General features: G+C 37.3%; 1 protein-coding gene across 1 annotated transcript in view; it reads right to left on the bottom strand.

The window, feature by feature from the left end:
- FBN2 (fibrillin 2) overlaps positions 1 to 26,025 on the bottom strand; it is a 183,068-nt gene that overhangs the window by 39,597 nt on the left and 117,446 nt on the right. Inside the window, exons 25-39 of the mRNA XM_075488433.1 lie at positions 25,090 to 25,215; positions 22,599 to 22,727; positions 20,333 to 20,458; positions 19,492 to 19,617; positions 18,550 to 18,672; positions 18,306 to 18,431; positions 14,987 to 15,112; positions 13,792 to 13,914; positions 12,232 to 12,354; positions 10,410 to 10,535; positions 7,540 to 7,662; positions 7,038 to 7,160; positions 2,184 to 2,345; positions 1,033 to 1,101; positions 268 to 393 (exon numbers count right to left, since the gene is read on the bottom strand). Of these exons, the coding sequence (XP_075344548.1) occupies positions 268 to 393; positions 1,033 to 1,101; positions 2,184 to 2,345; positions 7,038 to 7,160; positions 7,540 to 7,662; positions 10,410 to 10,535; positions 12,232 to 12,354; positions 13,792 to 13,914; positions 14,987 to 15,112; positions 18,306 to 18,431; positions 18,550 to 18,672; positions 19,492 to 19,617; positions 20,333 to 20,458; positions 22,599 to 22,727; positions 25,090 to 25,215 (1,857 nt within the window). The remainder of the gene's footprint in view (positions 1 to 267; positions 394 to 1,032; positions 1,102 to 2,183; positions 2,346 to 7,037; positions 7,161 to 7,539; positions 7,663 to 10,409; positions 10,536 to 12,231; positions 12,355 to 13,791; positions 13,915 to 14,986; positions 15,113 to 18,305; positions 18,432 to 18,549; positions 18,673 to 19,491; positions 19,618 to 20,332; positions 20,459 to 22,598; positions 22,728 to 25,089; positions 25,216 to 26,025) is intronic.

The raw sequence follows: 26,025 nt of genomic DNA, 5'->3' as shown, positions 1-26,025 counted from the left end.
GTGTTGAAGTGTGAAGCCAGAAATCATGAATAACCACCTTAGTTTACTGAATACACATAGCTGAGATCTATCATGTAGAAATATATTCAGGCGTTGCATTTCAACTTTTATATTAATCATATCACTGGTGCCAAAGACAACAGTTTTAGAGAAGATTTTAGGTAAAGGTGTGGGTATCATACCCACTTATGGATTTAAGGCTAAAAATGACAGTGTTTTTTGTAATAACTGCACTGTGATAGAGAAGGAGGTTTCAAGGGACTCAACCTTCACAGATTCTCGTCTCTTCACTGAGGTAGTAGCCTTTTGGACATTCACACTGGAAGCTGCCAAAAGTATTGATGCAATTTCCACCTTGGCAGAGACCTGGCAGTTCCTGGCATTCATCAATGTCTGAAAACAGAGAAAAAAACCCACCATATTTTCATTCCAGAATGAAAAGAAACAAGAGACTTTAAGTACTCCCCTGAAATTTTACCAGCTAGTAGCTTTTAACTGTCACGTGGATTTTTTTATTTTTGCTTCTAAATTGCACTTCATGAAAGCATGGATGAGATGCTCATTCTCTTCCATTTAAATAGCTCTTCAGGAGCATGTTTCAGCTTGATGAGCCCATGGAGTTCAACTTCGATTACTGTTCACAGGAATTTGGCATTTAATTCCTCATTCCTGCACACTCATTGGAACCAGAGTTTCTTTGTCCAACGAACATTTCCTGCAACTTATATCTTCCACTGATAAGCTATAATTTTCATAAATGACTTATCCTTCAATGGCCAATTTCAAAGGCCAAGTCAGTAAGGAGGCACACAAAAGGTATGCATCAGCTTATTCCCCTACTGAAATACTACTTCTTCAATATTCTTTTACAGTATGCCTTTTCATCATGTTGTTGTCCAATTCATATTAGCAGAGGGTTTTGCTTTGCACTAAATGTAATGATTTCTGCAAAATATAGTCCCTGCATACATTTCTCTGAAGATGACACCTTTTTTTATTACCAGTCATCACAGTCATTTACGATAAACTCACCTTCTAAAATAATAGTGATGGGATTTGGTCTGAATCCTTCTCCCCCTGGACACAGAGTATTATATTCCGCTAAAGGAAAGCGTAACAAGAGAGAGCATGTCAGTCACATGAAGAATAAAATGCTAACAACAGAAATATAAAATTTCATTTGTGTTTTTAATAAGTCTTCTTCCCTACACTCACTGGTTTTCTACTCTTCTTGACCTATTCACAGTAAATAAAACAAGTGCATTAGATTAGTAGAAAATCAAGGTAAGATTAAGAGTTCTGCTTAAAACTTTACCACAACCTTAGATACTCTTAAGGCAGGAACAATATTGTTTTCTCCATACTGTGCCTTTATAAAGAAGGCACATATTTTGTGTTTTGACTCGTTCTTTAATATGAAATGTTAGTACACCATCAATAAAGATATGTGTTAAAATTTGAATTCGTACTATTATGAGACTGTTAAGAACAACATGCTTGACATTTCTGTTGCATTATTCATTGAAAGAACTTCAAAGCTCTACAAAATTGATAAGTATCATTGGGTAACAGTTTTGAAAGTAGTCAAGAGTGACTTAGAAATAGTTACCCAACAGTAACCAACACTGCAGAGAACTACTGCAGCTCTCCACATTAAAGGCATGATTTGAGTTTTAAGCATTATTAATTTCTTTATTTCCCTATCAACATGGAGTTGCTGAGCAAAAATTCCTAGCAGATGCATGCAATCCATTCCATTCTTAAGACACATAAGCATATCTGCAACTACCTTAATATTTTTAATGGGAGAAAAGTAAAAGCAAAATAAAATAAAGTGCCCAAAACTACCCAAAGTACATGGGCCTGGTCCAGTGAGAAGCACCTTCTAAAGTTACCACTGATTTATTATTACTGTGAGAATAGGCACCAAGTCAGTCACAGAAGACTAAAGGTCAGGTCTTCTGATACTCAGGTCCACAGCTCTGCATCACCCCTTTGACAGCAGCAGGGAGATTTTTTTTTATAACTGTGCCGGAACACTGCCTCATGAAGAAAAACAGTTTCTTAAATGATAAATTTATAGTTTATCAGTTACAGTAAAAGATTTCAAATACTTTTCCCATCCCGTGTTAGCATCTTCTATAATAAGAGGGCAGGGGGAGAATAAGAGAACATTTCCTTACTGCTGTTTACAGGGGGACATGTCTCACAGGGGTTTCCCCAAGCCTTTCCCAGAGAGCAGCAGCATGAGGAACGACTGACTCCAACCCCAATTTCAGTGTTGCAGGATAGGCTCCCATCCCCTCGTGGTCCATACTTCAGGTAGCAATTGCCAATACGGTTATCTACATATAAAGCACATATGACTACAGCTGCACACAATGATCTGGACAAAGGAACAGCAGGCATTCATTTTAACACTTCATATCTAGAAGCAGGAATTCAGATAACATTGTGCTTTTGAAGTCGCTGGCAAGCTCAAAACACTCATGTACACTGACAGTTACTAAAGTTGAGAGAGACAGTAGGGAAAGTGGATAGGTTCAGCTTCCTAAGTACCCAGAGACGAGTTTAAAATGTTTGCCTGTCTTCCAAAGTCACACCATACTCTAATGTAGCACATAGACTATTCCCAGTCTTTCACTCCAGAAAATATCAGAAACCTTGCTGCAGTGTGCTGTTAGTATGTCTTCTCCATATTCTGACTGTGACTAGGTTATGACTCTTTCTTGTGGAATTAGAAGAATTTATGTATTTTTCTATGGAATCACACAACAAAGTCATGTCACTGTAGGAATTCTTCCACTGGCAAAGAAATTCTCCAAAAATCATTAATATTGAAACAAATAATCTAAATGTGCAGTAGGTTTGAGGAAAATTAGTTTATTAGTTCACTCAAACAGTAACTTAATGATTTAGACAACTGCTGGCATCAGTAGAATGAGCAAGGCATCTAACAGAAGTAAAGCTATGAGTTTTCTTACTGCTGCACATATTGTCCCCTTATTCTTTATAAATGGAAAGTAAATAGCAGTGAGTCATAAATATAAGGAATGAGGGTATAGTCAATCATTATAATATTTCTTATTACAGCCAAGTAAGATGAACATTAATTTCCTCAAGAGTAGCGTTATAATTCTAAAGATCATTTCTATGAATTAACTCACTATCAAAGGTTGCCTCTGAAGAAGCACAGAAACCCACTCAAAAATTGTTTGATAAATTCATTTTATAAAGGCCACAGTATCTTTTTGCATTTTTACTATTTCTGTTAATGGTATGACTAAGAAACTTACAAATGAATTTTTGAATGACTTCCCAAATGCGTACTTTACCAAGAAATCTCACATTTTTAATCTATTTTTTGCAGCAAGTGCCAGATGCTACAGCCTTAGCAATTTACATGGAGTAAAATGAACACAGTATGATAAAGTGGGTAGTTCATACTTTCAAAATTTCCAGAGTTTAACAAATGTCTTGGTATGACATTGTTTTTTAAAATATCCTTTTGGGATTGGGACATATCTTGAGGTCTGGGACATATTTATGAAAAAAATTTGAAAGCAACTTTCTGAATTGTTAGGAACTACTTGTTCTCAAGATCCTCAAGTTAGTTAAATATGTATAATATAAAAACATAACATCACATTAATTTTCAGACTGAATTTTTTTTTAAAGGGTCTTAACATCGATCAAGAGAAAACCTTCAAGCTTTCCAAAGGATTTACATTTATTCAAATTTAAGCATTAATAGACAAGTTTGGGTGAAACTTTCTGCACAGTTTCAAGAGCATACTGTAGCAGAGATTGTGAAAAAGAAGGCTGTTCCTGGGCCCAAATATTCTACAACAAATGTCAGTATCTCACTATAAATGCACACTGTTGTAAAGCTAAAATACTCAATTAAGAATTGAGTGGCTGAGGCATATGTATTCTGTACCTCTGAGCCTCTGATGGAAAGAGAAGAAACTTCAAGCAGGATATCTTTATCTCCATAGAGGCAAGATTCACCTGAGATGACTGCCCAGCATGTTAGAGTGGAAGTCCTTTTTTTTTTTTTTAAGACAATGTTAGAAGAGAGTAAAATGAACTGCCTTTTTAAGAGGGCACATCCTGTTGTTCTCACTGTGGACTTGAGCTGAAACAACACAAACATGGTTATTCTGAGAATACCTATCTCCTCCTGTTCTCAGAGGAACTGCATGCCTCTCTCCATTCATGATAGCACGAGCCATCTGTCTTTTTAAGAGCAGCCAAGAAGAGTTTGGCTTCATTCTTCTTGGCAAAAGTGAAAAACAATGACCATTTTGGAAGATGGCTTCAGCCCAAGACCTCAGGCCCATTAAGAACAACAGGAGATGATAGAATTTGGAATGAAGGCAGAGTCTGGAACTCTCCAGCAGAATACCGATACTGAGTCCATCAAGAGTTTTAGGTTTCGGTTTACTCCTCACATGAACTGTCTTGACGCAGTACCATGTTCCTCTTTGCCAAGGATAATATTTCTGTTTCTTCTGAAAGGAACTGGAATTTAAATTCCTCTGCCTGTTTTGCTCAAGCGTGCAAGAGATAGTGCTATTGAAGAGAACCAGAAGCTGCTGTCCTTTGACAAGAAGTTTCTGGAACATTTTTCAGCATAACTTGTGCATTCCAGAAGCAAGGAATTTTCCTTTTTCTTGGTGAGGTCTACTAGCCTCTGTGGATTTTTTTTTCCAAATCACTACAAGCTTTGAGTGAAAACTGGCTAATGTTTTACCATGTGCCAGTGACACAAACATCATTGCAAGTGAAGCTGCAATTTGGAATTGCAGTCCTGAGACTATAAAGGATGACAAGCAAACTGAACTTCAATTCTTCCCTCTTTGGACTGCATAAGTCAGTAAAGTAGACCTACACAAAGCATACCAAATCTATAACCAGAACTAGTATAGCTGCACTGAAATGGCAACTCTCTCTGTTTCCACTTCCCATGCAAAATCACTTAACCCTCTGGAAATATTACAAACGAGAACTGCTGGTGAAAGAAAAAAAGTTCAAAACCTAACAATGCCTATAATAATATAAAATAGTATAACTAATACGTTTTTAGTTGCACATGGTGCCCCATCTCTTCAAGGGCTTCTAAAAAAATGGGCACTGAAGCGTCATTTCATTCATGGATTAGGGCTTTATTTCTATTATCTTAGTCTGATGATATTTCATGGGAAGCAGAGGCTTTGCTTGCCCCTGTCAAAAACAAAAGCTGAATGTTCACAGGGTGTTTTTTCCACTTTGTCACAGGGTCAGGCTGTAGATAGATGGAAAATGTACACCCGAGGCTTGCAGCTCCTCCCACAGACAGGTAAGTGGATTCCAGTTCTGCCACCGTCTGAACCTGAACTTGAAAAAAAACCAACCAAACCCCATGTTTGCTCAGGGGGCTAAGTCTTGGGAGTCTCTTTTCTGTACAATCAGTCGTTGAGAAACTAAAAATGCTCCGTACACAAGGGAAGGAAAAAAGTCTTTGTACCAGAGAGAGGGATAGCTCTAGTAGTATTTCCTCAGGACAGAAATAAGGAAGGGTCAAACAGTTTTTCTACCACTTTCTTATTCAACATGTTTTCTTCAGAGAGGGATGGCTTGCTCTCTCATTTGGGATTCTAGAGTTCCTAGATTTACCTTTGAGTAGGTTCCCTTCCACTGTGGAGGCTTCCTTGAGGAAACATGAGACCCTTGCCAAAAATGTCATTAGGACAAGTGGTCCCAAAGTAGAGTGCCAACTCAAACTCCCATTTTTTAGTGAAACACAAGTCAGCCAGCAGGATAATTCATTCTCATTAGCTTCTTCAGAGATCACCTAAATTTGATCATAATTTAGGACTTGCAGGGCTGACCATACACAGCATCTGGTTGTAGGAAAGAATGAGGAGCTTAGTAGTTATATTCTGCAGAAGGGAAGCGAAAAAGGCAGGATTTCATTGCTTCAACTGAATCTTCAGATGAGGCAAAGCTAAAAGCTTAAGCCACACTGCAACTGCAGAAGAAAAGTATTAAGGCAGGAACTGTCGGAAGAGTCTACGGGAGACAGAAACATAGGTTTCCAATTCAATGGGAATAGATTACATAAATTCACTTCATCTTTAAAAATCTCAGCCTAAAGTTTTAGAATAAATTGGTCAAGACTGTGGACATCTAAAGGTCTCAAACGGGACTGGTTTCTAGCATCCAGAGAAACAACAGAGAATATTCATAGGCAGAAAATGGAGAAACATGGAGAAGATGAGCAATAAATTTTGTTCTGAAGGAAATCTGCATTTCTTTAGAAATTACTTGCTTAGAATATATTTATTTGCCCCACACTGTAGTAGTATTGTAAACATTTAGAAAATGGATAGAGTTCTAACTACCAATTCAGGAGAATATGAGTCTTCCTGAGGAAATAAAATGAAAAGGCTGTTTTCCAAATAAAAAGTTAGAAGGCTTTCCCAGGATCACACACAAATCCTTACGGCTGAACCTTAGCCCCTCTCTCAACCACCCTCTTCCCCAAAACTTCCCTAGACTGCTAGTATATACTCTAATCACATGATGGTCCTATATCATGTAGCAAGGGGAAAAAGTAATGAAAATTCACTTTAAGTCTGTGTAAGCCAAGGAGAATTACGCAAACTACAGTGAAACATGTCTTTTACTTTGTTTCCAGCCAAATGGGCACCACAACCAGTTTTAATTCCAGTTTAGACTTAAGCTAAACACATAAATCAGTCCCAAGACACATCTAGGACTAAAAAATTCAGTTTTTAAAATGAGAATTATTGACTGTCAAGAAAATGGAAATGCAGATAATATATGTTTAGACAAATTTTTAAAAGGTGTATTTTAAAGAAACTATAAGCAACATTAATCAGTTAAAATAATTAACTCCATCTCTAGAAAACTATATAACAGGATATGCAGCATGTGGGAGTATATTTTTCTATCTTGCTATCCTCATTTGCATCAAAACAGTCACCTTGGCTGTGATTTCTAAAGCAATACTTCAGGTAGCTTTTACTTACCCACACAACCCACTCCAGTAGGATTCAGCTGGAAGTCTGGAGGGCAATTACACTCATACCTTCCGGGAGTATTTACACAAAGACCATTAACGCAATTAATGGGATCGGCACATTCATCGATATCTAAAATAGGAAGGTTACATTTATAAATCTCACTGGACAGAAAAGAAGAATAATTTTACTTTTTAAGACAAAATGGGCAAGAAAATTTCAAATGCAAGTGAATTTTAGCTGAAATTGAACAAAAGAACTACCAATAGTTCATCAAACATTTAGGAATAGCCTTGGTACCGCTGCATGTTTAAGAAACCATTCTTTTTGTTTCATTCTTAAACCAACTCCAAAGCATGCAATTCTACACACTGCTTGTTTAGTGGGGAAAAATGCACTCACATTGTTGTAAGAGAATACAGTGCATGTTTTGTGAACTCATCTTTAAATTAGCTTGGTGCAATTAAAAACAAAAGTAAGTCTTGACTATTTCTGAACAGAAGAGACATACCTGTACAGTTTCCCCCAGTTCGATCTAGTTCATAGCCATCATCACAGATACAATGAAACATTCCTGGTAGATTATTACAGGTACCAAATACACATATGTTCTGGAAGGAGCATTCATCGATATCTGAAGGAATATATTAAGAACAGAAAGTTACATGTCATTACCATATTAATATTACAATAGTGTGTTGTATTACTAAAAGCAAATGAAGACACATGTAACTTAAAAAAAACCTCTAAAAAAGCAACACTGAGTAATCGCTTTTGATTTTGTGTAGAACGCTATAGCTATAGGATTTGTGAGGCATTCTCCATTAAGCTGCTTGTTACTTTTTCCTGTTTTACCTAGTGTGAAGTCAAAATAGCAAAACTGATTTCTCAGGACTCGAAATGAAAGCTAAGTCAAAAAGCCAGTAAGTTCCTTTCAAAATGTGCATTAAACACAATGAAGGGTAACACCAGACAAAGGTGTCAGTCATTTCCTAGCTCATAGTCTGCAACATTTCTCACTAATGGCAAGTTAAGATTTTCAAAATACCATTCCCAGGGAAAAAAAGTATACTAAGAAAAATGAGAGGGAGTAGGCATCGACAGTTACTTGTATCTCCTTGGAGAAAGAATACAGGGAAAAGAAACATAGGAAGTAAGAATTATCTATGATTTTCTCAAGCCCATGTTAAACCAGTTATATAGTAACTACATATAGGAGAGTTAAAATGCATGTAAATGCATGTAAAGGACTGCCTGTGTGCTCATGTAAATTGAAGATGAAATAAAGTTGAAAGACACTGACAGAAAATTAGATGACTTTGTCAACTACAGTGCTAGAAAAGGAGTTAAATATTAACAGCACAGAGTGCAAAGTTATGGTTTTAGACACAAACTATAAAGGACTTCTGAGTGAAGGTAAGTAAGATAAGAGGGAAAAAACCCTGCATGTGCTGTCAGATAGCAAGACTTTTAAGTTGCCAAAATAAAGGAGCTGTGCAAAAGGCTAATGCAACTCTAGCAAGTACTAGTGAGATATTTTTAGCAGAGACAGGAAAGTGGAAAGCATTAATGCCATTTTACAATGCACAGCTAGATCTCCATTTGAAATCCTCTGTACAGTGCTCTGTTCAAGAGTGATGAACTAAAACTGGATGAGGTATAAAAAAGGGATGTTAAAATGATTCGAGTAATGAAATATCTATTTTAAACTTGGCTTGCCTGCCTTAGCCAAAGCTTGAGAAGTGATATAATGCCTCTTTACAGGAACATATGAGAAGGGGTAACTTTTGAGAGGGGGAAAGAGACAAATTTTATGGGACAATGAAATTTAAGATAAATACCTAATATCCAACATCCCTGAGTAAATTTAAACTGGAAATTAAGGGGAAGGTTTCTAAGTACCTTGGAGTACAGCCATGGAATGACCTCCAAATGAGGTCATGAACATCACTTGTGTTGAGATGAAGCTTTATAAAGTTATGGAAAAGACTGTATCACTGAGAAGCTAATGTACTGACACCTCAAGGGATTTCTGAAGAAATCGGATGAATTATTTGTATTACAATTATTGTACTAAATCCAGGCTTTGGATTTTGTCCCTTGATTGCAGAAATCAGCCCAGGAGTCACCTTATCATAGGACAAATTAATATATCAACTTAAAAAAAAAAGGGTCACTTCTTTTAAATATTCAGCACCCAGATCTTTTAGTTCTCCAACAGCACAATTTAATCAACAGCACAATGGAATGCTTTCACATCTCTGTTGGAATCACAGTAATAATTTGGAATTTTTCCAAAATTCTTCAATTTATTTTTCAGAGCATTGTTGTGGACCAATTGAAAAGCCAAATGTTGGTGACCCACTGTCCCAAGAATTAGAATAATATTGTTTTTCAAAACATTGATTGGCTGATAGCTGTTTGGGGATTTCTAGAACATTGGCATGACTATAATATGACTAACTGAGCTGCACTGAGAAATTCAGTAAAGATGATTGACAATACTTGGTAACTATTAACAGATCTGACCAAACAGTTGCCTAGCTGGTTTTTCAGACGCATCTGCAATTTTTCTACAGCTAGAAGTCTCATTCATACATGTACACCTGAATGTTTGAACATGTCAAGTTATGGACTGAATTTTAGAGACTACATTTTGGAATCTGTTTTTAATTGTCTCATCAAGAATTTTAAATTCCTAAGGCATTATGAGGTTTCCACCATTAAATCTGAAATAAGTTAAAAAGCTTTGGAGCACCAGCTAAAAAGACTTTATCTAATATCTAGTTCTCTTATACCAAACAAAAAAAGACATAAGAACATAACAGGGAATAGAAGCTGAATCGAACTAGAAAGATAAGCATTCCTTTTGCAATTCAGATGATCTGGTACAATACTGAGAGAAAGGGTAATGATAAAAAATCTCCAATATGCATTTTAAGGAGTGTTACAAACTTGTCAAATATAGCAGTGATTTGCCTACTTCAATTTTCCTGAAAACATTTATTTTAAAATGAGGCCATTTAATGCAGTTTGTGTCTGCTATATAAACACACTAAATAAACCAGTGACGAACACAGGATTTTCCACACACTATTCGCTAGTGACAAAAAGAAAAATAATTAAAAAACCAAAATTACTGAGCCAAACTTCTACTCTGGGATTTTTGGACCAAGGACAGGAAAACTTCATAAAAAGATGAAAGCTACCTTCAACATAATTCACACTGCAAAATAATCCTTGCCTGAAGAAATTACTTATATGTGAAGCATGTGCTGAATATTCTTCTTCCAGGTTGAGGTCCTTCCAGCACTTCTTGTTGTTTGCTTTATAGCAGCCAATCCAAACTCAGAAAACGAACTTGAAGTACCAGTGGCTTACCTTGGCATGACTTGCTGTCTGAGGCGGGAGTGAATCCCATCTCACACTCACAACGGTAAGCACCAGGGACATTCAAACACTGTCCATTTTCACACAGATTAACATTTTCTGCACATTCATCAACATCTGTAGGAGACAGCAAATTTCTTTGAAACTACATGTTTCAGTAGCAAAATACAAATAATATTATCCTGACGTTCAAAATAATACTGCCATTGAGTATTGTTGATATAAAACATTTACACCTGAAGATGAAGTAAATTGAAAGAATGCAGAAAAGCAAACATAATGTCATTTCCAAAATTATTCCTTTTACCCTGCCATGATTCCTTACTCCTTGTTTTTCACTAACAGATTTAATTTTTTTTTAATTATACAAGGGTTTCAGATTTAGTACTCTATTAACTTTGACAAATAAGTTGAATATTTTGCTTACAAAGTCAAAACTTTGCCTCCTGGTATATATCGCTATGTTACTTTGACATAAAACACATTCAAAAGGCAAAATTTCTTAAATGAATCATACATAGAAAATTATTTTCATATGCATTTTAGAAAATATTCTTTGAGGATTATGAACATTACAACTACCATTTGCACACTCCTGGGGATTCTTCTAGTATGCCCCAAAAGTGATTTTTTTTTTTTTTTTTAAGACCTATAAAAGAGCAGAATGACAAAGGAAGGCATTCACTACTGTCAGTTTACTATGAAGTTATCATACGGACACATCATTTTTTCAGATATGCTTATAATTGTCAAAAAAAATTTTCAATATACTTTCTTCATTTTATTAGTCAATCCCTAGTACTCCATCTGATTTTTAAAAAAACAGATCTGAAACAGTGTGTGTTAATAACAGGGATGAAAGTTCTCGTTCATTAACCGCAAACTTGAAACACATAAACAAATAATATTTGAAGATTCTTAGTCTGAAATAAAAAAACTTACAATACTAATCAGAAGACTGTCTTGTTAAGGTGTAAATTAATTTTGATTTAAAACTAGCCAGTTAGCTAATAATGAATGCATTCACATTAGTTTCTGGGTATTTTACTATCATTAGGATGCATTCCTTCAAATCTTCCAATTTGCTGACCACATAACAGGACATTTCAGAAGTCAAGAGCAGAGATATTGTTGCATCTCCACTCTGTAAGTGATAAAAAACACAGTAACTTAATACTCTGCCATTAATGTTTAATAAGAAATCTTTACACTTTATATAATACTTTACACATCAGTTTATTTTTAATCACTTGCTGTGTGCAAAACAATGTTCATTCTTAACAGTGAGCATTTACCAACAAATTTAAATGCAGAGATCATGGGCAATATTTTTCAGCTGTAATTTGTTTTTCTTTTTAACAAGTTCTATGTTAATGATTAAATCCTGTTCAACTAACATAGTGAGGGGAAAACAGATGTTGCCTTCCCTGACAACGACAGACCTGGCCTACAAGAAAGGAACCGTAACAGAGAGCTGGTGTTTTCTGTTCTTTACTAGAGAGCCTGCTGCTGCAAGCAGCACATGCACGTTCAAAAAAATTGGCATGAAGAGGAGGAGGAGGAGGAGGAGCAGGAGGAGGAAGTAGACAGGAACTTCACCCAACAAATGGGCCCAGTGGGTCCAATTTGGCATACAAATCAAAAGAACAATCAGTTGCCTTTGTTAGCATTTCTTCAGCAGATGGGAAGAATCCTGATCTTAAAAGACACTTTTACATTTATTATCTTGCACTTTGGGCTTAGATCTAATTTACAAAGCTTCCATACAACAGAAATAATCAGCAACAAGTCATTTTTCACAGACACTTCTTACCAGAACAAGTAAATCCATCCCCGGTGAATCCCTCCGCACAGGCACAGCGGTATGACCCTGGGGTGTTCACACACTGAGCATTCACGCTGCACTGGTGGGTTCCATTGGAGCATTCATCAAGATCTGCACATCAGGGGCAAAAGAATGCAAGCAGTAGCAGAGCAGTCAGTATACTTGGCTTACAATTAACTTTCAAGCTAACGAGTGCAACTGCAAAGATGATTTATGTCTCCATAAATGTACAAAGTTCCATTAGAAGATACAGGGTTAATCTACAGTGATTTCATTTTAATATTTCTTCCTTTAAATTAAAATGCATGGGATTGGGTAAAAAGTTTCCAAGCAACAGATGGAATTCAGCTGACTTGTTACTTGAATGTTAATATCCTGGTAAAGAACCTGAATTCAAAATGAGTTAAAAAAACAATAAACCAAAGAAATATAGTGAGGTGAAAATCTGCCATACATTTGGAGAGTCTTCTCAAGTAATAGAAGAATGTGACAACAATGTAACTCCATGAAAGTTAATGCAAGCTTTCTTATTTACTTGGATGTCAACTTGGATGGAAAAAAAAAAAAAAGAAAAAGAAAAAAAGAGACTTTCCTTCCCCTCAAGGGCATGTTTAATGGAAATGGCCATATGGGTCCATGACACATGAGTCACAGTAGCTAGTGTGGCTAGAGTCACACTATGGGGTAGCCGACAGTCCCTTGTTACCCTTCTGCAGAGTGGTCTCCTGGGAAAACATTCTATACCTGGGAGCTGTTCTAACTACGAGGACGCTGCTGGAAAAACTTCTTAAAATTTTCTCCTTCAGATGGGACTTTTTATTTACTTAGTAGAATCTCACATATTTTTAATTAAATGATAATAATAAAGACCAAGGGGCCTTGCCCTTTTTTTCAGATATGCCTTAAAAAGCTTAGAAAATCTGGCCTGCAGTAAAATCTCATAATATGGTAGTTTTTCTTTCACATATTACACCAATAAAGCCTGATTCTTAAACAAAGCTCCTCTTCCACAGATCCCAAAATGTTCTGAAAAAAAGGTAAATATTACAATCTTTTACACACCAAAATAAAAGATGAAGGCAAGGGCATGTGATGCTACTCTGCTGCCCAGCAACAGTAAAATCAAGTTTCCCATAACTCAAGACCAATCTGCTTTATATTAGGGCCTGTAAACTAGACAAAAAATTGTATTAAGTAACAGAAATAATATCTTACTGGCAGGAAATCACAAAACAAATTCCATTTTATTTTTGACTGATTTTTGTTATTTTGCACATTCTAGCAGTTATATGGAAACTTTGTAAAATACACAGTTAATTCAGTAAGATGTTACACAGATAGGCTTCTGAGACAAAACCAGTTTTCTTCTCAGAAAACCAAACCCCTGAAACATAAGAATCTTGCAGACCCATCTATCCACAGAGTGCAGTACACAGAAGAGTAATACTTTGTTTCTAATAGAGTAATCAAACAGTCACATTACATGCTTTCATTAAAAAAAAAAAAAAAAAGGGAAAAAGATAAATGCTTTATTTTCTGTATACTTACCAATACATTTAATGCCATTTCCAACCCATCCTTCTCTGCAACTACATTTAAAACTTCCTGGTACGTTGACACATGAGGCATGCATATCACAGTTGTGAGCACCAACTTCACACTCATCCACATCTACAAGCACAAAATAAACTATTAGTATTTACATCAGGAGCACCAGAATATTACAAATTATGTTCCTTTTACTTGTTGCTTATTTTCACTGTGCAGGTTTGCAGTCCTTTAAAAAACAAATGTTCAAGACTACAGAATAATTCAAGCAAGTTACTTTCTATTATCCATTCATAAAAAATAGTGACAACTGTATTTTCATTTTGTTCTTTGTTTGTAAACATGACAAAAATTATTCTGCTTTCCTGCAACTGCTTTTCAGTTTGAAATTAAAGCTATTTTCCAGACATATTAAATATGCTGGTCTTTATATGTCTAAAAATGGGATGAGACCTTTGGGTGCACAGTCACGTTTCAGTTATAAAAATTATTAGTCCAAGATTTTAGTAATTATAGAACAAATTCTTAAAGACCAAATTATAGGAGTGATTATTTCAGCTTTCCTAGAATAATAATTTTGGATGAACTTAGCTTCCTGAATGCAGTGGACCCAGTTTGCAGAAGACAAGGTACTGCTTAACGACCACAGGAACTTGTTGAGGTTGAAACTGACTGACTATGATTCTTTAAAATTTGTAGCATGGGTTGAAGGATGGCATATACTTCCCCTTTTACATCATCCCTTTTTTTTCATTCTTTTCTTCTACCTTTTTTTCCTTTTGTCCTGCTCTTAGACTACAGGGTCATTTCCTGCAGCTTTAGTTGACAGATGAGTTCATACTTTAAGTATGTATGACAAATGAGTACTGATAAAATACATCTAATACAAATGCAGCTATGCCCATCCAAGCTATGTTTCATACCACAGATATTCCCACAATCTATACTGATAAAAGCTTTCCCTTTAAAATTACAGTTACTTAAGGGGCCTCTCATATCATTGATACTGGTCAAGGAACGTACCTTTTCAAACTCTGGATACATGCTGACAAATGTAAAATACTTACTCTTATATTTACTATTATGTACAGATACCAATCTCTCACTTGTGTGTGAACACTTGTGCATTTATTTTACCTGAAAGCCAACCAAGGTATGTGCACACCATGATATATATGCTGGAAATTTGCTTTACCTGTGCATCCAGTGGTTCCTTTCTTGACTGAATATCCTAGCTGACAGTGACAAATGAAGGAACCTTTAGTGTTTTCACACTCCCCAAACATACAGATGTTGGAATTCAAATCACATTCATTCACATCTGTAAGCGCACATAAATTCATTATTAGTTGAACATCACTGTCATTTAACAGCATACTTTGTCTTTTGGAATACTTTCATTCAGGTGAAAATATCAGAAGCATGGTCCACCCCTACGAAATGTGGCATTTATTAATCTTCATCATAATATATTTCAGCCGTTCCATTCTGTATTCTTTTAATTCCCTAAAAACAAGTACGGATGAAACTAGTTCAAATACCCTAGTGTTTTCTAATTAGTTCAGAATGCTAATTATCAGACTATGAAGTAAATTATTTCTTACAAGAATCACTTTAAAGCATTTTTTAAAAACATGTTCTTGATCATAACATAGCTATAATTTTCTTTCAAAGAAGCATTTATACATTAAATTACTTTTTCTGTACTAATATTATCTACAGGTTTCAGTTTACACATTTTGATCATTATTTAAAATTGAATAATGATATATACAAGTGTGTCGATACCTCTGAATAGCATTTGTCGAAATTATAAAAAAGTAAATTCAATCAGTTTCTTTAATAAGAATTCAACTTAGAAAAGACAATTAATCTTACGAAACAATGAAACTGGTGTAAGAATAAACCAGAATTGGGCATCTGTCAAGGGGGTAACAGAGGAGTTTCATACCAGTGTTCTGAGTCACGCTGCAGTGGGGCCACAAGGCCCAAGAGCTTTTAAAATACCTTGTCCAATATTTCCATTTGTCCTTTGAAATTATATTAACTAACAGTATTATATTATGACATTAAAGACAGTCACTGTACTGTGGATGAAAAGGCATTTCTGGTATTTGTAGTTGTCCTTTTGAGTGAACGAAGACGTCATGCAATGCAGCTAGAATCTGCCAAAGCAGAGGCCCACATCACATATAAATTAAAAGTGTATTAATATGGACATAATTAATATTAGCTTGCCTTAAACCCCAATATAAGCATGCTAAAAGAGTATAACTAGCAATAGCATGTAAGTATTGTGTTAATGCTGTGATGGCATAGCTAGACACAGTTTTGCATAAGGATGTGAGCAAGGAGACTGACAAAAGGACGTAGAAAGGCGGGCGTAGCTGCATGTAGGGCACATCATGGAAGCTGCCAGACAAAAGGACAATATAAGCACAAGGGACTGCAAATTGGCAGGAAAACCTCACAGGTACACCAGAAGAATGACTGGCAAGACAAGAAAACAAGATAAGCCCTACAAGAAGTAGAAGGGACCCTCTTTTTTGTGACAGGGTAAACATAAACATTATGTGACAGCATAAAAACATAAGCACGGAAAATTGGAGAAGAAAGAAGAGAGACCCACTTCAGTTACAGCTTCTCTTGTAGACAAGCGCTCAAGCCCGACCACCTTGACCTTTGTGACTAAGCAACACCACGGGCTGGAAGCCAGTCAATGCAAACTACCTGCAACAGCTCTGTGTTATTGTATACTTGCATATAATTTAGAACGTGATTGTTAAAACCTAATGGTTTTGTATGTGCAGTGATAATGATCAATATTGCGTAAGAACTGACCATTGGCAAATGTGTTGTTATTAAATGAATTTAGTAAAATTTGGTTTTGTATTTTAAAACAGGGCTGATTTCGTCAGTCTTCTGAACACTCTCATTACAACAACCTTTACTTCCCCAGTATATTCAGTTGTCACAGTATGAGGGAAAGGAAAGCTGCCATGCTCTAAATCTCCTCAGTTGCAGGAGTTGCAGACTCTGTAGTTCGGCTTGCTGAGACACCCCTGGAACATAAGAATTGACCTGCTTCTTCCAAAATCTCACTGGAAAAGCCTCAACTATGAAGCATATCAAACAGGGAACTCTTAACACCACAAGGAAACTTCAAACTCCTTCTCTTAGTAGCTCATGGCTATGAGTAGCTCTGGCACAGCCTTCCGTTTAGGTTTTGGAGAATGCCTATGGATCCTTGGCAGCTTTTTAGTACAGACCTATATCTATCACTCTGCTGTGCCGTTAGAAAATGGGTAGCTAGGCAATAATTTTTATTAATGATCCCAAGTATGTATGCATGTGTGGCGGGGTGAATTCCTTGCTGACAAGAAAAAAAGTCCCTCTAATTGTGAAAGAAGCTGAAACAAACTTCAAGACATTTCAAGAGAGCAAGAAAAATCAAAATGTCTATCAAAGCTGAGGTTAAGTAGGAATGAAAGAAGAGGTCAGTAAACATTGCGCCGATGGTGTTGCTGAAAGCCGATTTGGGAGAGGGTAAAGAGCAGAGACATTAAGAGCATGCCCTTGAGAAGAAATGCTTCCAGAAGCTAGAGTGCTCTCTGCCACATACAAAGACGCAAAGTCACCACAAGGGTAACATTCATGGAGAAGTCAGGCTGCAGGTGGAGTGGGGAAAGACCCTTGCAGAAAGAACAAGTGACAAGCCACAACCAGAAAAGTTTTCCCACAACAATATTAAAAAAAAAATAGTCACAAGGAAAAACAGCATCAGGACTGATGATGTGCTCTTGTGCCAGACTCCCTTCCAGACACCTCAACAATGCAACTGCTCAGCACTTGCTGCCTTTGCAGACTGAAATTTCAAGAGAGATGCAAGTTTGCTACTGATGTCTCCCTGTTCTTCCCAATTTCACTGAGCATTGCATGTATGATGAAAACTTTCCATTAGGAAGAAAATCTCTCCTAAGGAATAATGTAGTTTGTACCTGAACTGTGTTTTAGATTTTAGAAACCGCACGGCTTTTGCTTTACTTATTAAACTGTCTTTATCCCAACCCATGAGTTTTCTCACTTTTACTCTTCTGATTCTCTCCCCCATCCCACCGGGGCAGAGTGAGTGAGCGGCTGTGTGGGGCTTAGTTGCCGGCTGGGTTAAACCACGACATGAGAGCATAAACTAAAACATTTAGAAGAGACAGAAGAAAATGCTAGAGCACTCAAATAATCTCAATAAAGATGTTTTAGAAGAATCGTATCATCACAATTAAATCACTCCTATTTTTGGAACTATGTGATTGGATTCATCTTTATGGACATTCCAAATTTTTTTCTACTCTTCCTGACATCTATAGTGATAGGCAAGAAAGATCTACAGGTATTTTTTTTTTTTTTATAACAGACATAGTTTCAATACTCAGTTTCAAGGATTCAGCAGAACATCCTAGAACATTAGCTGCTGAATTTTTAGACTTGCATTAAATTTGGTGCATACAGGTACTTACCAATACAAGTTTTCATGTCCATAGAAGCCATAAATCCATCATAACAGAGACAGCGATATTCCCCTGGAATATTAGTACATTGCCCGCCATCACAGATATCTGGATTGTTTTCACATTCATCAATATCTGCAAAAAAAAAAGCAGATAGTAAGTCTGTCACTCTGATATGGATCCACTAAAAGAATACCATGTTCATATTGGCTGAAAGATATGATGCTGGAACTTTTAAGATATTAAAACCTACCTGCACATGTCCTGACATCTGGCATTAGAGCATAGCCGTCACTGCAGCTACATTCATAGCTGCCTTCTGAGTTAGTGCAGTGGGTGTCACAGCCTCCATTCATTATCATACATTCATCAATATCTGGGGAAGCAACATTAGTAGTAAGTCTACTTTTATAAGGAAAAGTAATCTTCTCTTGCCATTTTACTTAGCAGAAGAAACAGTTTATCAGTGATATGATTCTCAATTTTTATTCTCACTCTACTGTCTCTGATTTATACTTTGTTCAGCTTTCTCTTCTTCAACTGCATTTTCATCTGTGGGAGAAAGTGGCTACTTTAAGTTGTTGCTTTTGTTCATATGTATTACTAGGGATGTAAAAAAAGTGCAAAAGACAACATGTGGAAAGGAAAGAAAGAAAAGCCCTGCGAAACTTAGGTTTCATTAAAGCTTGAAATGTAGCACAAATTTATATTTTGCAAAAAAATAAACAAAACCAACAAATAAAAAACCCTCTCAATACCTCTGTTCTCCTTACCAATGTGATGACAACTACGTAATTCAGTATTACTATAGTGAAGGACTTAAGAGATATATACAGTAAGGAGAAAAAGTGAGAGAGGAACCATCAATGCGTGGGGACGTTCTTGCTTGATCAAGAAACCAAGCAGTATTTTCTGGTTGTTAGCTCAAGCTTCTGATTTTAATGGAGTAGTACCATAAGAATATTTTTTCTCAAAGCATTCTGCAGAGTTCAGTACAGCAACAATTTTTTTATACCTTCTTTATACTTCTAAGGTAGCAGAACGGTCTATGATAGTTCATGATATACCTAATAGCAGATGAGAAGATGGCCCTGCTCAGTTTCAAAAGGAAGGTATGAAATGAAATAAAAACAAAGACAGATGAAATGATATACGCTGAAGCACAAATACATAGGTGAAGGTGTACAACACTTGCCTATGCAGCCTTGTCTCTCAGGAGTGGCCTGGTACCCAGAGTTACAGGAACACTGGTACGTTCCAACCATGTTCACACACTTGCCATTTCTGCAGAGACTGTCACTTAACGAGCACTCGTTTACATCTGGAAAAGAATCATTCACATCAATTACTTGTTATTTGGAATGTAGACTAACTGCTCCAATGCCAGAGAAAGAGGGTGAGAGGTAATATTTTGAACTGGTGGCTTTCAGGCTTTTTCAATTTCTTTCTTGTTCTTAGTATGTTCCAGTTCATGGTGTAGAGCTCTGAACAGTATGTTTAAGCCAGTGTCCAAAGGTTTGTCTTCTTTATTTCTGGTCTCTGAGCATTAACTGCACAGTCTGATGGTTTAAACCAACTCTTGAAGCAACTATGCATCAAACATGGAAACCAAAGATAATATGCATTATGTTTTTTGCATTTTTTCACCATTTTGGTGAACTATGTGCAAAAAGGAGAGCTGCATTTCAATAAGGGACAATACTTCTTTGTGACTGTAGGAATGAAGTGCATTTTGTGCTTGTATGTATTTTACTTGAAAGCTGCCAACATGAGTGGTACAATCCTTTCAGTTACTAAATAATCCCCAAGAGGCTTGGTAAAATACTCCATTTTGAAGTCAAGAACATTAAGGGCACTGGAGATTTTACGGGACCTGTTACAAGGTTTTAATTTGAAGATATTCATATAAAAGAGGAGCACGAATTTGTATAAGATATTCCTGAGACCCCATCCTTGCCAGACACAAGAAGTTTTCATAGCACAAATAACCACTCTTCTTAGAAAGCTGATGACTACTATTCTGAGTTGAAACTCACCTATGCATTCCTCACGTGATGGTGACAGCTCATGTCCCAAAGGACAGTCACACTGAAAACTCCCTTCAGTGTTCACACATGTGCCACCTCTACACAGCAGAGGGTTGCGTTCACATTCATCAATATCTGTGAAGAAACCATGATAAACAAATACAAAATCATTACTAAGGAGCAACAAAGAGAAAAGCAATTCTCAGTGTCTGTTAGTGACAAAATCTGGAAGTCATAAATAAAGGGATTGTTTCATGGAAGCAGTGTCGCTCCTTTCCTCATACTGCTTAACAGGGCAAAAAAACCCCTATACATTATTAACTCTAAAAATAAGTATTTTTCCCCTCAAGAAAACCAGAAATTCATCATTCAAAATTAAGTATTCTAGGAGACACAGGACACAACAAAAGACAGCAACTATCTGGATGGTTGCCATTTGGAACAATGTATTAATGTGCTGAAATTTTCAAAAAAGTGCTTCTTAATGCAACCAGACACCGATTATGTATGCATTCAAATTGTTGACTATGGATGCCGTTAATGGGGATGTGTGTGTGTAAACTTTTAACTAAATGGCTATTCAGCTTGATAACGCCTGCGTATGTTGTGTGGCTGACAAATATGCTTGCTACAGCTTATAATGGCAAACTGAGTATTTGACTCACAAACCTGATAAAAACAGCTAACACTGTAGATGTGGATGAAGAGAAATATGTCCAAAAGATGTTCAAGGTGCAGGATGCACTCACACTTTTGGACTCCCAGGAAGCATTATGGCTACCTATCCTTGAAACTAGAGACTTTTATTCAGATAGGCAGACTAGTGTTATCTTTCATTAGCCTGAGAATTTAGCCAAGATATCATTGGGTTTTGCACGTTATTCACATGAGGGGAGAAACTGCCTGATAATAGAATTCAACATCTCTTTTGCTATACTCCTGTTTGGATAGTCCTCGCAGCTCCAAAATGTCTTCATTGAACATTATGCCCTCCCTTTCTTAGTTCCTGCAAAAGGCCCTCAAGAAGTAATTTCTCTTCTTATCTCCTCACTCTCTGCTTATTTATCTGACATCTTGCTTCCCTGCCTCCATCTTACAGATAACGTATCTCTGCCATACAGTATTGATTCTCTGCATTTGTACTCTGTCTCTCATGAAGGCTATTCAGCTTCCACATCATGTTCATCATGATTCAGGCAATGATTTTTTGCTGACTTTTGGAGTCTAAAAGCATCACAATTTGCAGGAAATCAAGTAAAGGTGAGAGGAGACCTGCATGGCCTCGTGGCACACAGGGGCATAGGACCACTTATCTGAGTTCAATTACAAGCACAAAAGCTCTTGACAAAACTCAAACACAAAAAGGAAGCCTAAAATGGGCAAAAGCAGGGACAGATGCTGCAGGAGAAATACAGAGGTACTGTCCGAGTGTGAAGGGATGGCGTTAGGAAAGCCAAAGCCACCAGGAATTGACCCCGGCAAGGGATGCGAAGGGTGTAACAGCAGCAGCAAAAACATGAGGGGAAATGGGGGAAGCGAACTGCTGACAAAGGACATGGAAAAGACCCATGAGTCTGAGAGGGGGCTGGCCAATGTAATTTTGAAGCCACTCCTTACTATCCTTGAAAGGTCATGGAAATTAGGCAAGGAACTTTAGGGTGGGAGGAGAGGAAATGTCAATCCAATCTTCAAGGAGGGCAAGGAGGAGGACCCATTCAGCCTCATCAAGATGAAAATCTCATGACTTTTCATTTTCATTGCTTATTTCATGCTGTATTTCACGAAGAACTCCAAATACTAATTCAAGATTTTTTTAAGGTGGCTAGTAACTTTTGGTGTCTCCTTATCTATTCTTATAACTAGACAGGTTAGAGAGATGGGATTTTTCAGGAAATGCTCTCAGAATTTCTTGAGTCCTAGAAGAATCAAGGAAAAGTGAATCACACTACTTCTGAAACTCCAGCCTTCTACTCCTAACTTTACCAAACGTTTGGATACCTCATTAGCCATTTTTAAACTACATGAATGAATAGTTGCTGCCATTCTAAAATATCTATACAGAAATGTGTAAAAGTAATTAGCAAAAAGAACAAGCAAAGCTATATGCATAGTTCTTTTATCTGACCTATAAACTGCATATCTGTCTCATTTGTTCAAGAAGTCACAATAATTATACATATGAAGTGTTCAGTGGAGCAGAGCTAGTATAGTGCAGAGTACAGTCAGGCTTTGTACAGTAAATGGACAGACTCCAGGTCATTCTGGCAACACTTACCCATACAGTTCTTCATCATCATAAATCCACTTTCGTAACCATCAAAGCACTCACACTCAAAGCTTCCAGGAGTGTTGACACAAGTACCACTTCCACATAAGTCTGGGGAGATCCGGCACTCATCAATGTCTATTTTATAGTAATGGAGAGGTAGAAAAATCAAACAGAGTTTAAAGTTATCCTGCTTTTCACAGAAGTGAACGCTTGGCCGTTACAAATTAACTCCACAGAAATCATATATAGTATACAAATCAAGAGAAAAATGAAATTCATTTAATATTTAAAGGAATATCTGATTACATGAAACAGTTTGTGAAAGATTCATAATGCAATGCCTTCAGAGCTCTCAACTATAGATTAAACTATGTAACAAGTAGGCTTCCATGAGGTGTAATTTAAGGTTAGATTTCTAAGGAAATTACTAACGGTAACAAATTCTGAGTTGTTATTATTACAGAGGTAACAATTGTCTCCATGACTACGGTGCCATTGATATTAAATTGCTTTTTATGAAGATATTTATGCAGTAATAGCATTATAAGCTTACATATACCCTTTCCATTAGGAATTAAAGTAGCTCCTTTGAAAGCTAGATTTACAATTCACTGGTTCTCTTATTAGTTAAGTTTGGATGAAACTTACTGTGGAAAACTATAGCACGTTTGTAGAAGATAAGAAGAGAAGGAAATGCTCTTTATAATACACACTGGTAGTGAGGCAGGAAGCTAAAGAGGAATTTGTAATATGGATATGATCCAGTGAAACAGGTCAGTGTTGAAGGACAGGACTGGAAAGAAGAACTGGATAGCCTTTTATTTACTATCTCCTCACATCTTTCCAGAGTTCTCTCTTCCTTACTCTACTGCCCATCCAGTGTTTTGGGGGTGAACTAGGGTTCAATGCCTTTGTTTCATGTTCTCCACTATACCCTCTGCCTTCAGCTTCATTCACTACTGTGTCATTAATTTTTACGTATTAAGAAATCATGAAGTCTTTACAGGGAATAAAAATAATAGAATATTTGAGACAATGAAGACATTAGGCCAGGATAGGGCACAGGATTGGTTCTGTCATCCAAGAAGTCCAGCGAGCAAGGAATCAGAGAAGAGCATCAGCATGTTTGCAGTAAGTTGGTGAGCTGGGCAGTAAACTCATTTGTGTAAGTGGTTGAGGAAACTAGGCAAGTATAAGCTTAACTAAAGAAACTGCTAAAGATTTAAAACAGTTCTTTTTTCCCCACATGCAAGAGTCTGTTTTGCCTCCGTGTCACTCCCCGTGGCCAGGTTTCTGCCAGATGAAGATAGTTCAGTCCTCACACGCAGATGTGTGGAGGTGTCAGATGGTAACCCATGTGGTGGGCCTGGGATGTTACAGAGTATCTGGCCTCCTGTAGGCTTTATAGAACATTTTGTTGCTAATTTAAAATTAAAACAAGTCTTCTGTTTAATAAAACCTGGTTCTCTACAGCTGCTCAGTGGAACATTTTCATCAGAACAAACTTTCAATGGAAAACAGAACCAAAAAAAGCTTTTGTAGGGAGAAGTTTTCTGACCTGTTCTTGTTAGTTTAGAAATAAAGTTTGTTAAATGCATTTCTCCTCAATGCAATCGCTATAAAAACAAGGAAATCACCAGTTAGGGCAACATTAATATCCAGACCAACCTCAGTTAACATGCCTTACCACCCACACTTCAATATTACTCAGACTCACTCATAGACGCCTATGTGGTATAACAAAACCTCCTTCATTTTCCGCACAGAGCCACCCACAAAGCAGGCATCCAGGTTCTCATAACCAGAACACTATCAAGCTTATCTTCTGTTTCAGTTTTTCCAGGCAGTAAATAACAAAATATTAAACTTTTAAATTAAATGCACGTCTTCTTGAGTTAACATTGCACTATGTCAGAACTGCAGAGGTGCCTCTGTGTGTGCTTGGCTGTCAAACCTAAATGAAAATTAATTTGCAGTGGAGTCTCTAAGTTCATTTGGTAATAACAATGACCAGAGAGTAAGTAACGTAAATTAAGTTAATCTGTATGTTAAAACATTGAACTTGGCTTTGCTAGTGATCCTTATTGATTTTTCAGGTTGTACTGATAGAGCATGACCTGACCATCTTTAACACCAATTAAAAAAATTCCTAATGGACAAGAAGAACATTACATTTATTAAAGAATCACTCTCTGAAAGGGAAACCTAAGACGGTTGGCCATTCTGTCCAAAGATTAAGCTCTTAGAAACTGAAGGAAATGCATGACATTAAGTTTCCAGATCACCAAGCTACGCAACAAGTGCAAGGTCCTTTAACATGCTGCAGGGACGTGGTAGAGTCCCCATCACCAGATGTTTTCCAGATGGACAGGGTGCTAGATAATCTCATTGAGGCTCCCTTTCCCACAAAAGGTTGGAGCAGATGATCTTTTGAGGTCCCTTTCAACCCGGACTATTCTATGATTGTAGGAAAAACTGGGGAAAATGCAAGACTTACCTGTACAGTTTCTTTCTTCCATATCTAAAGTAAACCCACTGTTACATCTACATTTGAAACTTCCAATTGTGTTTCTGCATTTACCATTCATGCACATACCAGGGAACACTTTACATTCGTTGATATCTATGAAATAAAAACAAAAGAAAAGAGCATAGTTAAGCACAAATATATATAAAATTAATGGGAATTTCCTGTTCCTTCTTATCAATTGTATTGGGCATAAAAGGCAGGGTTTGGGTTCCAGGGGACTGGAGGGATGGCCTCCTCCTACACAGGTTAGGATAATGAAAAAATGAAACCGAGGAGGCAAGCAGGAGGGAACATTGTTGGAGACATGACTGGAGATGCACTCTTGGAAGGCAGAACTCGGTATCTGTGAGGAGGAACTCCTGAGGGACTGCCACCCCTGGAGGACCTATGTCAGGGCAGAGACGCCCCTGACGGACCGCAGCCTGTGGAAGACCCACACCAGGGCAGGGACACCCCTGAGGGACTGCAGCTGTGGGTGATCCATGCCAGGGCAGGGACGTGCCTGAAGGACTGTGGCCTACAGGTGACCCAAGCAGGGCGGGGAACACCCTGAGGGACAGCAGCCCATGGAGGATGCATGCTGGGGCAGAGACACCTCTAAGGGATTGTGACCCACATGCAGCCTCTGCTGGGGTAGGGAGATTCCTGAGGGACCATGACCTGTGGGTGATCCATGCTGGGGCAGCAACACCTTCCAGGGACTACAGTATATGAGTGGGGCTGGGACATCCTGAAGGAGCATGGGCTGTGGACAACCCATGCCGAAGCAGGAATACCCCTGAGGGCCTCTGTCCTATGGAGGAGCCCATGCCAGGGTGCAGAAAATGAGTAAGAAGGAAGGAGCAGCAAAAGAAAAGACTAAGCAACAAGGGGTGACAAAGAGAAACCGCCACCGTGTCCCCA

Source organism: Mycteria americana, chromosome Z (assembly GCF_035582795.1).
Source record: "Mycteria americana isolate JAX WOST 10 ecotype Jacksonville Zoo and Gardens chromosome Z, USCA_MyAme_1.0, whole genome shotgun sequence".
NCBI lineage: Eukaryota > Metazoa > Chordata > Aves > Ciconiiformes > Ciconiidae > Mycteria > Mycteria americana.
This window is presented reverse-complemented; position numbering and strand designations above follow the sequence as displayed.